The 16,586-nt window shown below is 36.8% G+C and overlaps 1 protein-coding gene across 3 annotated transcripts in view; it reads left to right on the forward strand.

Annotated features, from left to right (window-relative positions):
• The window catches only part of TRMT11 (tRNA methyltransferase 11 homolog), a 60,830-nt gene extending 44,835 nt beyond the window's left edge, over positions 1 to 15,995 (forward strand). For 2 of the 3 annotated variants that reach the window (XM_029224177.1, XM_029224178.1), the window contains exon 13: positions 15,686 to 15,995. In XM_029224177.1, the coding sequence (XP_029080010.1) occupies positions 15,686 to 15,817 (132 nt within the window). In that variant the 3' untranslated portion in view covers positions 15,818 to 15,995. The remainder of the gene's footprint in view (positions 1 to 15,685) is intronic. The other variant, XM_029224175.1, reaches the window with a different exon arrangement.
• The last annotated feature ends 591 nt before the right edge of the window (positions 15,996 to 16,586 follow it).

Genomic DNA, 16,586 nt, shown 5'->3' on the forward strand with positions numbered 1-16,586 from the left:
CATCCTCATGGCTTATTTATTTTATAGTTGGAAGTTTGTACTTTTTGACCCTCTCCACTGTCTCCCTCCTCTAACCCCCTGACAACTATCAATCTGTTCTCTGTCTTAATAAGCTTCGTTTTTTGTTTGTTTTGTTTTTTAGAATCTACATATAAGTGAGATCATATGGTGTTTGTCTTTTTCTGTCTTATTTCACTTTGCTTAATGCCCTCAGGGTCCATCCATGTTGTTGCAAATGGAAAGATTTCATTCTTTTTTTATGGCTGAGGCGTATTCTATTATACATATCACGTCTGCTTTATCCATTCATCCATCGATGAACATACAACTTGCTCCCATATCTCGGCTGTTGTAAATAATGCTGCACTGAATGTGGGGGTGTATGTATCTTTTCAGATTAGGGTTTTCATTTTCATAAGGTAAATGCCCAGAAGTGGAATTGCTGGGTCATATGTTAGTTCTGTTTTTAATTCGAGGGGTCTTCATATTGTTTTCCATCGTGGCTGCACCAATTTACCTTCCTTCCAAAAATGCACACAGGTTCCCTTTCCTTTTTATCCTCACAAACATTTGTTATTTCCTTTGGATAACAGCCATTTTAATAGGTGTGAGATGATATCTCATTGTGGTTTAGATCTGCATTTCTGTGATTAGCGATGTTGAGCATCTTTTCAAGTGCCTGTTGACCATCTGTATGTTGTCTTTGGAAAAATGTCTATTCAGATCCTCTGCCCATTTTTTTATTTTAATTTTTTGCTTTTGAGTTGTATGAGTTCTTTGTATATTTTGGATATTAACCCTTATCAGATACATGATTTGCAAATGTTTTCTCCCATTTGGTAGGTTGCCTTTTCATTTTGTTGATGATTTTCTTTGCTGGGCAGAAACATTTTAGTTTGATGTAGTCTCACTTGTTTTTTTGTTTTGTTTTTTTTTTGCGGTACGCGGGCCTCTCACTGCTGTGGCCTCTCCCGTTGCAGAGCACAGGCTCCGGACGCGCAGGCTCAGCGGCCATGGCTCACAGGCCCAGCCGCTTCGCGGCATGTGGGATCTTCCCGGACCGGGGCACGAACCCGTGTCCCCTGCATCGGCAGGCGGACTCTCAACCACTGCGCCACCAGGGAAGCCCTATTCTTCCTTTTTTCAATGTGGTGTATCACGTTTTATTGACTTGTATTGAACTCTTCTGGCATCCCTGGAATAAATTCCACTTGATCATGGTGTATGATTCTTTTAATGTATCATTGAGTTTGGTTTGCTAATATTTTGTTGAGGAGTTGTATATCTGTATTCATCAAGGATATTAGTCTATAATTTCTTTTCTTGTGGTATCCTTGTCTGGTTTTGGGTAATGCTGGCCTCGTAGAATGAGTTTGGAAGTGTTCCCTCTTCCTGTATATTTTGGAAGAGTTTGAAAAAGATGGTATTAATTCTTCTTTGAATGTTTTGTAGAATTCACAAATGAAGACATCTGGTCCTCTGCTTTTGTTTGTTGGGAAGTTTTTGATTACTGATTCAATTTCTTTCTTTTTTTTTTTTTTAAAGATGTTGGGGGCAGGAGTTTATTAATTAATTAATTTATTTTTGCTGTGTTGCGTCTTCGTTTCTGTGCGAGGGCTTTCTCTAGTTGTGGCAGGCAGGGGCCACTCTTCATCACGGTGCGCGGGCCTCTCACTATGGCGGCCTCTCTTGTTGCGGAGCACAGGCTCCAGATGCGCATGCTCAGTAGTTGTGGCTCACGGGCCTAGTTGCTCCGTGGCATGTGGGATCCTCCCAGACCAAGGCTCGAACCCGTGTCCCCTGCATTAGCAGGCAGATTCTCAACCACTGCACCACCAGGGAAGCCCCTACTGATTCAATTTCTATTAGCAATTGGTCTATTCAGATTTTCTGTTTCTTCATGACCCAATCTTAGAAGGTTGTGTGTTTCTAGGAATTTCTTCTAGGTTGTGTAATTTGTTGGCATATAAGTGTTGATAGTGGTCTCTTATGATCCTTTGTATTTCTGTGGTATCAGTTTAAAGTTTCTTCTTTCAGTTCTGATTTTACTTATGTGAGTCTTTTTTTTTTTTTCAAGTAAGTCTAGCTAAAGGCTTGTCAGCTCTATTTATCTTTTCAAAGAACCAGCTCTTAGTTTCATTCATCTTTTCTATTATGTTTTTAGTCTCTATTTCACTTATTTCTTCTCTGATCTTTATTTCCTTCCTTTCTAGTTTGTTGAGGTGTAAAGTTAGGTTGTTTATTTAATGTTTATTTTAATGCATTAAAAATACAAATATTACCTATATATTTTGCAGTTTTAAGTCTTGATATTAGAAAGTACAGTGAATGACATCAGCAATCTTTATTTTGTGGCCTCCATAAAAAGTACTTGCACCATATGATGATTATGAGGGCTTGAAGCACTGTTCCAAAGAATTGGAAGGAGAAAAATCTAGAGAAAAGGCTTTAATAATTAATGGAGCCCCATAATAAACCAGTCATTTCTGTTTTAGTGACAAAATTAAGACCCATTGTGGACAATTTCACATTTGCTTTTCCCTGAGTTTAATTTGTTTAAGAAAGTCTAGTATATTTTTTTTGGTAGATTTATAATATTTCCCTAAGCAAATTTGATACACAGAAGAAGAAATAGAGAATGATCTAAGAATGCTTCTGAGAATGCTTTTTCCTATCTAAAAATGATAAATAAGGTCACTCACCTTACATATTTTTAAACCTATAAAGGCAGTGTTAAGTTTTGTTTGGTTGCTTTTTATCATTTTACTTTTGTCCTTTCAAATTAATTTATAAAACAAGGCAAGCCTTTTGCTCAAGTAATTTTTTGAAATGGCCTTCACTTTATAAGATCAAATTTAATCAGTGAGTTTTAACTTGTATGGAGTTTATTATAACTGAAATTACTTTGTCATGTTAAATTAGTCGTGTTTGGCTTTTAATTAATTACTTCATTTCTACCTTCTGTTTGTATGGAGAGGAGTGTATATAATTGCAGCAAGATCCCAGTCCTTTATAATGAAAGTGATGACATAAAATTGTCAAACAGTTCTCATGCATATCTAACAAATTATTCTCGACCTTGTTCAGTGTTGTTGATTTTGGCAGTGGAAGACTATTAGTTTTAGATTTTTACACTTTTGTATACTGTGTCTCTTCATTTTTGATTTGTTACTTGTTAGGTTTAACTTCAGTATAACTTTTGACCCACTTGATGTGTTGTTATAAAGTGTTCTCCCTCCCCCCCTTTTAAAATGTAAACATAAGTTATAAATGTAAAAAAATCTAAAGAATATAGATATTTCATAAAACTTTGTATCTTTACATTATTGGCTATAGTTTTCAGACTTACTGAACATTAGTAGTAAAGGAGAAAATTCTTGCTAACCATGTTAAAATTATGAAGATGCCTGATTAAGAAAAGCTAGTTTTCTGTCATTATTCCCTGTTGTAGTCTGAAAGCTAAGTGAATGACAAATAACACTGTTTAATGCTTTATTTTTTACAGCGGTTTCACATCCATTTGACCTTATTATTTTGCCTCTGTTAGAGATGAGGAAGTGGCCAAGGCCTAGCCCAGTCCACTTAAATAGGAAGTGGCCAATTTGAGACCAAAACTCCTCTTTGTCCCTAAAATTCTCTCTCCTTTTTTCTAGATCTTGTTGCCTTTTCACCAAAACACAATTCTACCTTTAGAATATGCCAAGATTAAAAGGCAAATGTTCTTCAGTAGCATGTTACAAGTTTCTTTTAAAGCCAGTTTTTTCTCATCACTCATGGGGCCATGGCAGAATGATTTGTTTTTACTAGAACTTATTTTTCCTGTTGATACAACGTGTAGTCAATGCTGCTATATATAGTTGTGGTCACAGTGGTTACTCCTATAAAACATTTTTCTCATGTAAAATTCATAGGAGAAAAATGCTGATCTCTAGAGTTGTCCAGAACAGTTCAGAAATCAAGTGTAGTAGTTTGTCTTCAGTGAAGTACCCAAAATAATACTCTCTCAGTGTTTTATACCGATATACTTGGATAGACAAATGAGTACCCAAAGCAGCCATTTTCAAGACTTCCTTGAAATTTTTTTTTAAACATTAATGCAACTTTTGTATGCTATAGTACTTGGGTAAATATAAGAATATTATCTTAAATTGTCATTGCACTAAATGGGCCATCATGTGCCCTATTTGCTTTGTGGCTTACTTACTTGACATTCTGCCTTACACTGCTGGTGGTTTGAGAAGTACTGAAGTATAGATAAATTTAATTTTAGATACCATATGGGCATTAATTTAGACTAAAGTTATAATATTGTGTAAACCAGTTGTTATTTTTTTTATAGCTAGCCAGTATAGTTCACATGATTTAAAGTAGAGAATATTGGGAGGTCATAGTAGCAGGTGATGAAAGTTAATGTAATTTTTTATTTTGGACCAAATGAAAGAGTCCAGTAACATGAAGCCTATGAATGCTTCATTAATCAGAATGGAAGGTGGCCAAAACTGAAAGACTTGACTAAAGGACTGAAAGATTTTAAAGCTGTGGAGGGAGAAAAGAACCATTAACATTATAACAACAACAACGGTGTTTTAAATAAGAGAGAGAAGAGAAACTGAGGTCACTTGTTTGAGAAAATGACTTATGAATGGCTTGAAGTGGAAGAAATTAGTCTTTGTATAAGTAGTTTCCATATTAGAATGATAGTAGTGTTACTAATCACAAACTGTGGTGTTTTGCTGACATAATGCTTGTGCCTGTTTCCATTATGCATTATCCTTTCCCAGGATCGATGTTGTCAATTTTTTTTCCTTTGGCAGCCATTTGAATTAAAGGTGGTCTCTTCCTATTGACCTTTCTTTCTGAAATACTTTGTTTTTTGCCTGTCTCTTGCCAGGATGGTTGGGTATTTTCCTTTTGATTAGAGCTATGAAAGATTAGAGATTAGGTATGAAGTATTTCAATCTTATAACATGCCTGGTGGGAAATAGATGCTACTTCATTTATCAGTGAGAAAAATAAGACAGGGTGACACTAAATCAGAACATGATAGTTGGATATGAACTGAGTCTAGGTCATAGTACAATACAGTATTCATTACCATCAAAATGTGTGTCTGTGTGTGTGTCTCTGTGTGTGTGTGAGAGAGAGAGAGGGCAAGGGAGAGAGATGGAGAAAGAGAGACTCTTTTAAATTATTTTGCATTAGAAATCAGAAGGAAGCTATTTGCATTATTTATAAATTATATTTCAACTTGAGATATTTAAAAAAGGCTTATAAAAACAGAAAGAAGCCTGATGCTGCATATCATATTGTATTAATTCAGTTTTAAGGATCATGCCATCTACTTAGTTCTGAATGAATCACTTTTGCTGTTAATGGTACTGTTCCTTGAATTTAAATTTTAGAGAGTCATCACTTGACTTTTTCTTTTATACTTCTGCAACTAAATGACTTTGCCAAACTGGATGTTTTGTTAAATTAATGCTATCATAATAGTTTTAAATTACTATTTCTGGTAAACCAAGAAAAAGCAAAAGTCTGTCCCCTACTAGCTCCAAGAAGGAATCATTTAAGATACCTGGATCCTTCTATTTATGATGCTATTTGGATATGGCTCTTTTATTTGCAGGAAAAAGCAGTTGTTCTCTGAAGGCAGAGAGAGCATCCATCTTAATGTTCCAGCTCTAATGCTCATATTTTCAAACCATGGCAGTAAAACAGTCTTTAACTGCTGTTACAGAATCTTAGGCAGAGGTCAGTTGCAAAATATAAAGTATGACCTAGGGGTCCAAGGCATGAATGGTTTAGGGAAATTGGAAGTTTATGTTCATAGTCAGCATAATCCTCTGGAGCTTTTTTTATAATTCTCAAATGACACATTTTCTATTTTTTGTATTTTTATTTATTTATCAAATGGTTATTTAATTTAGAACTATATTTCTAGTGTTTTTCAAATTCAAACACAAACTAGTGTCTTCTTCTCACTCCATGACCCACCAAGAACCCAACCCTGAGATTTTAATGTGTATTTTTTTTTGCCCAAAACCTAAAGGGTACAGTTTAATGAATAATTATAAAGTAAACATCTCTGTAACCACCACCAAGGTCAGAATTACGGAGTATTGGAGCATCCCCTTTTGTGGCTATTTTTGATCATAAACACCTCCTCCTGCAGGTATAACCACTAATCTTTTATGGTAATCACTTCCTTACTTTCCTTTGTAATATTATCACTATTGAATTCATCCCTAAGCAAAATAATTTTGTTTGTTTTTGATGTTTATGTATATAAATGCATGTGTATTTTAATTAATTTTTCTTTTAATGGATTGTTGATGATTTTAAGAGGTCACCTAGGAGATGAATTGTCTCCAAATTAAAGCAAGAGTATGTATGTTCATGTCTATGCATGTTTTGGTCTGTTACTCATCCTCTGCTGCTTAGGTAAGTAAGGTTCTTCTTAACTTTAATTGACTTTTAGATATAGTAGCTAATAAGTTGTCATTACATTTTTATCCCGTGTTGACCTGTATTTTAATGTTTGAGGTTAAGTTTCGAATTTTATGGAGTTATAGGTTTTAGTGGCGAGTATGTAGAAAGTATTCATAGTTCTGTATCATCATGATAGCACAGATATCCATGATGGTTTTTTTTAGTTAGAAAGAAATTATGTGTTGAGTGCCAGATGTCAAAGTTCAGTCATTAGGTGTCACTCATTTTCAGAACTCTAGATATAAAGATTTTTATATATATTAAAATATTTTAACAAATTTTAGGTAACTTAATATCTTACAGAGTAATTAAACTTTTTACAAGTACAGGTTATATGTAAATACCAAGTTTAGGGATGAAGATTTCCAACCCTTACCTTGCTCCCATTAAGAATAGTGCTAGAGGGTTTTTTTCCTTAACAGTATTGGATGCCAGACTTTTGACCTGCTTGTCCTTGGTTTGGAAATGGCCTAGTGCTGTTTATAGTTGTATAACTTTAGCACAAGTGGTTTCTATAGCTACTGTCCAGTACCAGATGTAGAACACTGGGAAGCTTTGATAAGGGGAGCAGGATTTTTAAACAAAAGCCGGACATGGATAATTACCCTGAAGCTGAACTGAGGTCCATTATGTTCAGCACTGTCATTTACATTTCATTTTCACTCTCTGCTGATTATAAGAAGGAAAATCTACTCACTGTTTTCCTCTTCCATCTCCTTGCCTTCTTCCTCTCACCTTATTAAAGAATGTGTATTATACCTTTAATCTGTTTCATGAATCCTCGACAGAATTAGGTGAGCATCACCAATTTGATGGCTTTTACTTAACGATGACAGCATCATTGGTTTCCACTTATCATAGAATAAGTTTCGTAAGCCATTTGTATTCAAGTGTTTGCAGTGAAACTGCTGTTTTGTATAAACGGCTGCCACTTTGAGAATATAAATGACTTAAGGTTAATACTAGTGAGGTAGAAGAAATCATTATCTCATTATCAGGAGCTGTCAGTAAGTGAAAGGACAACTTAAACCTGACCTATAATTAAAATAGCCATTTGGTTTTCTTCCAGATGGTTTTCAACTTCATCCCCAAAGTGACACCTTTCTAGGGGAAAGCTCTTGTTTTTAAACAGTAATTTTTATAAATTGATGATTATTCTTAGGTATATTGTTGGGGGGTTCTTTGAAAGTAAGTCTTTTGGCAGTAAAGGGATACCGTGAGAGAATTTTGGCTTCAGTTAGAATGTGGGTTGGGAGTGATGAGACAGACTGTAGAGTTAAGCAAGGGGATCCAGTTTGTAGTAGAGGGGGACTGGGGGCAAGGAAGTTGAGAAAATTCATACTTGATGACTCCCTTTTTTTTTTTCTCTGTAAAGAAGGATGTAAGTTTTTGTTGAGAGTGAATGGAAAAGGTAGTATGAGAAAACTGTCTTTTACTGATTTTTACATTCATGTATTTTTCATATTTTAGTATGTTTTCTTTTTCTGATTTGATTGCATGTTCCCTGAGGGGAAAGCCATGGCTTTCATCACTCAGCATGTGTTTATGGGACCATTTGTGTCATGTGTTGAGACAGAACAGACTGATAAAACATAGTCCTTATCCTTAGAGAACTTGCATGTGGGAGAAACGATGACCCAACCCATTCCAGCATAACGTGTTTGGTTTCGTAGTGATCAGTGCATATTGCTCTGTGAACACCAGAGAGCGCCTACCTGAGGAGATGGTCCTTGAGTCAAGAGGCCAACATTTTCAGCAAAGGTACAGAGACATGAGAGGGGTTATGGTGCATTCAGGGAACCCTAGACATTTAAGCATGACTGAAATACTAAGTATGTGGGGAGGAGTGGCTTGAGAAGTGGAAAACCAAAGGCCTGCCTAGTGTTGAAGGTCTTTACATACCAAAGAGTTTCAAGTTTATCCTATCGGTGATGGCAAGCCCTGAGGAATGTGAGTTGTAGAGTGGCAGAAGTTCTTGTTTTAGGAAGGTCACCCGGGCTTTAACATGCAGGCAAGTTTTTATTATGGAAAGATGCCTGTGATACCAGCCTGGAGACTTCTGGCATGGTCATGTGAAGATGATGAGGCTGTCAACTAATAAAGGTGGAAACTGGAGATTGTGGGTGAGACAGTGGAATTGAGAGCTTCAGGGGAGGTAGATGTGCCAGGACCTAATGACTAATTGAATAACTGGGGTAAGGGAGACAGGAGTTAAGGATAACTTTTAGAAATCTGGCTTGGGGTAGCTGAGTAGGTAGATGTATCTTTACCCGTCCTCCCTACTTCCCAAAGGACATGGTGCAGTGCCGCTTTCCTGGACTACTGCAGGAGTCTTCCAGCTGGTTTCCCTGCCTCTGGAATTTCTCCTACCATTAAGTTTCCTGTACGGTAGCCGGAATATCTTTCACAATGTAAACAGATAATGAAACTCCCCTGCTTAAAAGTCATCAATAACTTTGTGAAATTTAGACTAAAATTCAGAGTCCTTCACATAACCCTCAAGGCCGGCCTGATCTTAGACTTCTGGCCTGTCTCTCCAATCTCATTTTGTGCCACCTTCCCTTTAGTTTTGCAAGCCTTAGCCACACTAGCCTGCTTTCAGTTCCCAGAATGTACTTACCTCTTTCAAGTCTGAGTCTTTTCACATTGTTTCCTCCCTCATTGTGTTCCCTAGAACACAATGTGTTCCCTAGAATGCTTTCTTCTGGTCTCTTTCTGTGAGTAAATTTGACTCATCCTTTAGGTCTCAGATAAATGTCACTTCCTTAGGGAAGCCTTTCTTATCCATTCTCTTCTCCCCCATCTAACTAGGTGTCTCCTTATATTCTTATAGTAACCCTTTTCTTCCCAGTGTTTAATCATGGTTTGTAAATACATGTTTGGGTATACATTGTTTAATGTCTCTTCCCGCTAGTATATAACTGTGAATTCATGGAGCTTGACTGTTTTGCTCACCACTCAGTAAATATTTATGGAATGAATAGTAATTGTTCAGTGATTGTTTTGGGCCCCTCTAGAATAAAAAACAATCAAATTCAACAGCATTTAAATCATCCATTTGAAAGAAGAGTAGGAATAGATAGTTAAGCCTAGCTAAAAGTTTTCTGTTTCAAAATACACTGAATTTTATCATTACCCTGATATCACTCCTCAAAAGTCAGTGGTACAGAAACATTTTAATCCTATCATACCTAGGCCTCATTTCTCATGAGAAGCAAACCAAAAAAGCAGCTGAATTGCCATTCTGTGGAAAATCATAACACCTTCCTTCTGTTTAAGGGAGATGATAACAAAGAATGGCAGATTTCTGGGAGAAGGCAGTAATTAGAAGGATAGTTTTACCTAAATGGAGCTGTCAACTTTAGTTTCTTTAAAGTCTGAGCAGTTTTATGATGTTCAGGACGCTCTTACATATATGTATTCTCCCAGTGTAATCCAGAGTGTCATTAGTTTCATTCAAAGTGTCAGCTTCAGGGCTTCCCTGGTGGCGCAGTGGTTGAGTCCGCCTGCCGATGCAGGGGACACGGGTTCGTGCCCCGGTCCGGGAAGATCCCACGTGCCGCGGAGTGGCTGGGCCTGTGAGCCATGGCCGCTGGGCCTGCGCGTCCGGAGCCTGTGCTCCGCGGCGGGAGAGGCCACAGCAGTAAGAGGCCCGCGTACCGCAAAAAAAAAAAAAAAAAAAGTGTCAGCTTCAGATGTAACTACAAAACATACAGTTTTCTTTCTTTTCTTGAGAAGTTGTTCCCCTTTAGATGAACATTTATTAAATTACAAGTGGCTGAAGTACTTTCCTTTCAATGTCTCCTGTGTTCTTTTTGATGCTCTACTTTTGATGTAGAGTTATGTGTAAAAATAAAGATTAACTTGAATAAGGTCTAGTTTATGTACTTTTCCTTTATTTTTCTCGAGAATAATTTGCAAATGGACATAAATGACAATGATACACTTTACAGTCACTAAGGTAAATATGTATTTGTATATTTCCACACTATTCTTCTGAAAATGAAATGGTGTGAATAAATGCCAGTGCCCTCTGAAGGAAAATGGCCATCATGTTGCTGCTCTGTAACTCTAGGTGTTTACAGCAATCAGGACTTAGAGACAGTGAGGGAAATAGAGCGCTCCTGACAGTCGGATGCATGATGGTCAGCTCTGCTTTAAACTATCTTTATCCACAGCGGCAAATACTATACAGAAGGATTTATCTGCTTCAGCCAGCAGAGGGCACTGTACACATAAAAGTACACTACCAATTGTAAAGCTTCCTTTGATTTTTTTTGGCAAGTGTGTTAAAATTCCTCGAGTGGTTTATGTTTAGAATTAGCAGTACTGATAGGACAGGAAATTGGCTGGGTGGGACAGTGGTTAAAGGGGTTCTGTCTAAAAGTTTAGATCTGAAATATGTGCTACCAAATATGTTGCTGTTCCGTGAAGAATGTCCTCTAAATGTCAAACTCCATTTTGAACGACCCACTAATCTACCATGTGGGAAGTTAACTCTTTAACCATTGTTTTGATGTAATTTCTACTTAAAAAAAAAAAAAACTGTGATGGAAAACGCATGAGCTTTGAAGTCTGATCTAGTCTACAATTCTGAAAATACTGCTTACTAGATGTGTGACTTGCGGCAGATAATTCAGACTCTTTTAGTCTCTTTCCATATCTGCAAAATTTAGATAATAATCTGTGAAAAGATGCAGAAAATTAAATAATTCACTTATGTAAAACACATAGTTGCAAATACGTATCAGTTGCTTTCTTGAATCAGAACTTGTATGTTTCTTGTCATATTTACAATTGCTGTTTGTCTTACAAAGTTAAGTGATAGGTCTGAAAGCTGTGTATTTCCATTATGTAGCCATCTGTAGCTAGCACAGATTTTCCTACAGAAATTCTTGATTTCTGGTTATAAAAATGATAAACAGTAGATAGTGTAATCAACAATCTTAATATTTTATTCATATTTCCATAAGTACTGCCATGTGCCAAAATTTAACCAGTAGTTATGAAATTTGGGAAAAGTGGTCTGTAATCTTTCATTGCCATAGTTTTCTTTCTTGGCATTTCCTAATTCTTTGTGTATTTTTATTTTCCATGAAGTACTTCTTGCTTACTAAAGATTGGCAGAACTCAGGTTTCATGATACATAGATGATATCGTGACTGATAGTGATAGACAGATTTGGAAGTGTTAGAGAAACCAGAAATCAAACATTGGGGCAAGATTGAGTTAGTGAGGGATATCAAGCGTTGTGTTGCTTGAGGGTACTCTTCTCCTTTTAAGTAAACCCTTGGCATTTGAGATACTGAGTTGAAAAACAAAATCTGCAGATATTCTTGGTTGAGATGGGCAGGGAATGTGAATAGAGAAGAGTTATCAAAAGGTGATGAAAAATATGTAGAGTTGAATATCATCATCTCAAGTGTGAGCCCTGGTAAACTAAACTAAAGATAGGATGAAAGAGAGAGGGAACAGAGAAAAAAATAGCGAGCTTGCCATTTTATTCAGCATCAAGTTAACATAAGTTCTGAATGCTGCAAATGGTATTTTTCATAAGGACCAGAGTATATGTTAAATGTGTATTGTTCATAGATAATGATATTTACATATATGATATGTATGTGATAATATGTGGACCATAAATGTACTAAATGTTTTATGTGGAACATTTTATGAACCATATCTTTTCCACTTAGATGAAAATGGTAGCCAAAGTCTCTGGAGTGTCTGGCTTATCCCAAAGCAGGACTTAACGCTGCTAGTAATAGAACGGCTCTTGCCAGGTCCCTGGCTGCATAAGGGATTTGGAGCTTTTGGGTTCTCCAGGAGTTTTTGTTATGAATGTCTTATTTCACAATTAGGGGGCAATCAATCTTACAGAAGGAGGCGTTCCACTATAGGACCCAAACACATACCTCACATTGATTCTTCTCTACTCCCTGGGAGATAAATAGCATTTCCCCCAGCCCCCAGAGGTTGCATTGCGAAGGTTAATAGTCTTTCCCCACTTTTCCTGTAGCATGTATTTCTCTGTCACTGGGTCTCTGTAGCACTGAATATATGGTCTTTTAGGGGCTTATTTTGCTTTTCCTACTATATGTTCTGAGCGAATCTTGAAGTCTAAACTAGTTAGATAAAGAATGCCATAGGTAGTATATGTTTTTTTGATAAACATTAATTGTCATAGGTTTTAATCATTACTTTTGGGTTTTCCAGGTTTCTGCTGTTCATTCTCAGTCTCTGCCTCTGGTCTTTATAGTCTCTTCTTCATCCTCAGTTTGTCCTATGTATATCCTTTAAGTCAAAGACAAGCTATTTGGTTAAGCTCCCACTTTGGTCTATGAGGATACCTACCTTCCATTGTGCTTCAGCTTTTCTCTCCTGCTTCCCCCAGTGAGCTGCATAATTGGCAGTTTAGGTGGGTTAGGCACACAAGTAACTGAGCCTGAGTCAGTCCCCGGCCCATCCTGGTCTTCAGCTGTCTTACCATGCCTCTACCTTTTCATATAGCACTCTGGGATCACACATTTCTGTCCTGTCATTCCACTGCAGCCCCAGGACATTCACTGAAGTAGTCTGCAGTGCATTTTGAGATGTAGAGGTGCTCTTGCATGGCTTAGAGGAGTCACAGGGAGAAGAGAGGACAGAAGGCAAAGCTGGGAAGGATCTCACTGCCTGACAGTGTTCTGATCCCTCTTGTACAGAAGAGGAAAGTGAGAAGACATTCAGCAAACTGATGTGCAATTGAATCTCACTCCCAAATGTTAAGGGAAAAGCCTCAGAATTGGGGAAAGTTTGAACCCGTTTGGATTTTAGCCAGAATGCTGGAATATTAGATTTGCATTTTAATAAGTTGCATTTGACCCCATTATGGAGAATAGAGAGGGAGCCACAAAGGCAAGGCAACTGGCAGTTTAGGAAAAAAGCAAGGAGAGATGAGGAAGGCTTAAGCTATAATAGTGGAGTTACGGGTGAAGAGGAGGAGTGGATTTGAGAAATTTAGGATGCAGAATCTAAGATTTTAGGACTGACTTAATGTGAGAAGAAAAGGGAGAGCGATTTGACCCAGGTTTCTGATTTTGATGACTGGGTGGAGAATGATGCAAAGAGCTGTGAGAAGTAATGTAGCAGGAGAGATGTCACATCTGGACATAGCTTTACATATAACCAAGTAAAGGTATTTCTGCCAAGATTAGGGTAATGTAGTTCAGAAAGTAGGCAAGTTTTCTAGTGATCTTATTTGATATAAGGACAGAATGTACAACGCCTGGAAGAGCAGATGATGGCAAGTCCCTTCCTTTCCTGTGACTCTTCAGTCAGACTTCTGATAAAAGTTGGCATGCACAAGGCAAGGCTAAATGCTGGACCATCATCCTGTATTGCTGCTCTCCCAGGTCCGGTCTGGAGATGTGGACGTTGAGTCCTCCCGTCCAGTCGACAGTACTGCTAGGGTTATGGTATCCCTCAGGCATCCTGTGGCTCTTTATATCTCCTTCTAGTATGAAAATTTTGTATCATTGAAATAATCCTCTTAGTTACTAGAACAAAGTTAATAGCATTTCTGATCCAGGTCTCTTCCTTTCTGGGGAGCCTTTGTTCATCACATGTTTATTCCCTGAGATACTCCTGCTTCTTGAGTTGAGGCAAGAGTTAGCTCTTTTGGGGAAAAAAACCTCATTATGTTATAGTTAAAGGGTGTAGTCCCTGGGTCTGGTAGACCTGTGTTCAAATCCTAGCTCTGTCACTTACCAGCTGTATTATCTTGGGCCTGTACTCTTAAATAACTCCTCATCTGTAGATGGTAATAAGAGTGTACTTATCTCTTAAAGCTGATGAGTTTGTATTAGATAGTGCATGTAAAGCATTTAGGATGGTTTTTGGCCCGTAATAAATACCCCATAAATACTACCTTTCATTTGGTATTCTTTAACTTTTTATCTTTTGGGGATTATATAGCCTGAAGTTAGTAACCATTGGCATGCTTTCACGTGCTTGCAAGAATTTGGAACTGTAGTATATTTAGTGCCATAAAATTTAAGTAGCCACTTTTTTTCTTTTTAAATGAATCAGGAAATCTGGGCATGTTTAATAATTTCTTTTTTGTGTGTAATTAAAAAAAAACATTCTGGGGCAAAATAGTTTCTGAATAAACAAATCAGCCAACATAATTTTATTTTGGCTAAACCTGGGCTTTTATTAATATTAGATATGAGGGAGAGAATGAAAGTATTCATCTCATACAGGAATGAGGAAAAATACAAAAATATTTTGAGGATTGTTATATTCCAGATATATTTGTAGATATCATTTTGATACTGAAACCAGGATAAATAATTAGGCTTCATATTTTCTAATTATGTCTCCCGCCTATTCTCAGAATCACATTAATCCCTGTACATTTGAATATGAATTTACAGAAATGCATGGGAAATGAGATTTTATTTCTAATTAGATTTTTTTTCACAGTTTAAGGTGGCTAGTGAAATTGGGTGAGAAGCTGATGTTTTAATGTTGTCTGTCAGTCTTCTTATCCTCAATTTTCTAAGCTGAAACATGACATTTTAGCCCAGGTTAATATTTCCAGTTTCCAAATGTCAGTCTAAGCACTAGTCCTCACCTGTCTCTGAAGTCTAAAAGTGTGAAGATCACTTGTTTATCCTGTATCTTCATCTACTGAGGTTACTGAAAGTTGCCAGGAATAGTTTATTTCATTAACTGAACATGCATGTACTCCCAAACAGTGTTACTGATCTGTATGACATCATACAAATGTAATAATTTGTTGTTGTACACCATTGGAGTAGAAGCTTCCTTGCTTGATAATTCTTATAGTCAAAGACGGTTTCAGTTTGTGCTGAACTAGGAATCGGAAGATGCAGGTGGTTGTCCCAACTCGAGCTGCCTGGATGATTCTCTTTGCATTCCCTGGGTCTCTGTTTTCCCAGTAAAAGTTTTTGTCTTCTCTGTGCAGAGGACTGTTGGGTGGATCAGATGAGGTGAAGTAAGTGAAAACACTTTGGATACCCAAGCATGATACAGATATAAAGTGGTGGTGTATTTCTTGTTCATGTAATAAAGGAAAACAAATGTGTACCAGAGAGTGAGATTTTGCTTAAAGTAAATGACTGCTTTGGTTGCAGGCTAACGAAAGAAATAACTCAAACATCTTTATTTTCTGTATTTTCCAACCAACCAGAACCGGGACCAGTATTCACATCTGCTGAGTGATCACTTTCTGCCGTACCAAGGTCATAATTCCTTCCGTGAGAAATATTTCAGTGGGGTAACAAAAAGAATTGCCAAGGAAGAAAAATCCAGCCAGGAGTGAAAATTAGGATTTTGACAATGGAGAAAGAATAAGGATTTGATAGAAAAGACATCTGGATGTGAACTTTCATGTATGATACAGAAAATGTACTGTTTTAAATAATTTTATATAACAAAATAAATGCTATAAAGTCAACTGAACAATTCTTTTAACATTAGCTTTGTTTTATAGACTATTCTGTTGTATGTGGTCTTTTGAACTTTATATTTATGCTTTCAAGTATTATGGAAATTGAAAACAGTTATATTTTTGGTAATTAATTTACAAATGGTATTGACTTTTTAAACAGATATCTGCTGGATATGTTATAGGCATTAATAGTGTTTGAGAATTTATTCATTAGGTTAGGCTTGTTTAATTTTGGTTTTGATTGTAATTGTTTTACATTGTCATCAATAAAGCTTACTGAGGATTCCTAAAATCGTGTAGTATACGGAGGGGATGTGATGAAGGAAATGAATTTTTATTTATAAATCCCAGACAAGTTAGTAACACAATGATAATGGTGATGATGAGAAAGGCTAGGACCTGACAACCTAAAAAGATTCCAAACTCCTTGAGGCCTGTCCACATCTGAAGCTCGTCTGTACCTTGGATTTGCTTCTGCATTCCTAAACCTTGACTGTCGGTCAAGTTAACTACCCACAATTTTTGGTTTAGAAAGTAACTGATAGTTAAAAGCAGTAACAACAACACAAATCCTTGATGGTTCCCTAATGGCATTAAGTCTAATCAGAGCTCTTTGAAATAGAAGCTGTATTTTCTTGAA

This window comes from Monodon monoceros, unplaced genomic scaffold, assembly GCF_005190385.1.
Source record: "Monodon monoceros isolate NGI ecotype Baffin Bay Population unplaced genomic scaffold, NGI_Narwhal_1 Super_Scaffold_15, whole genome shotgun sequence".
Classification (NCBI taxonomy): Eukaryota; Metazoa; Chordata; class Mammalia; order Artiodactyla; family Monodontidae; genus Monodon; species Monodon monoceros.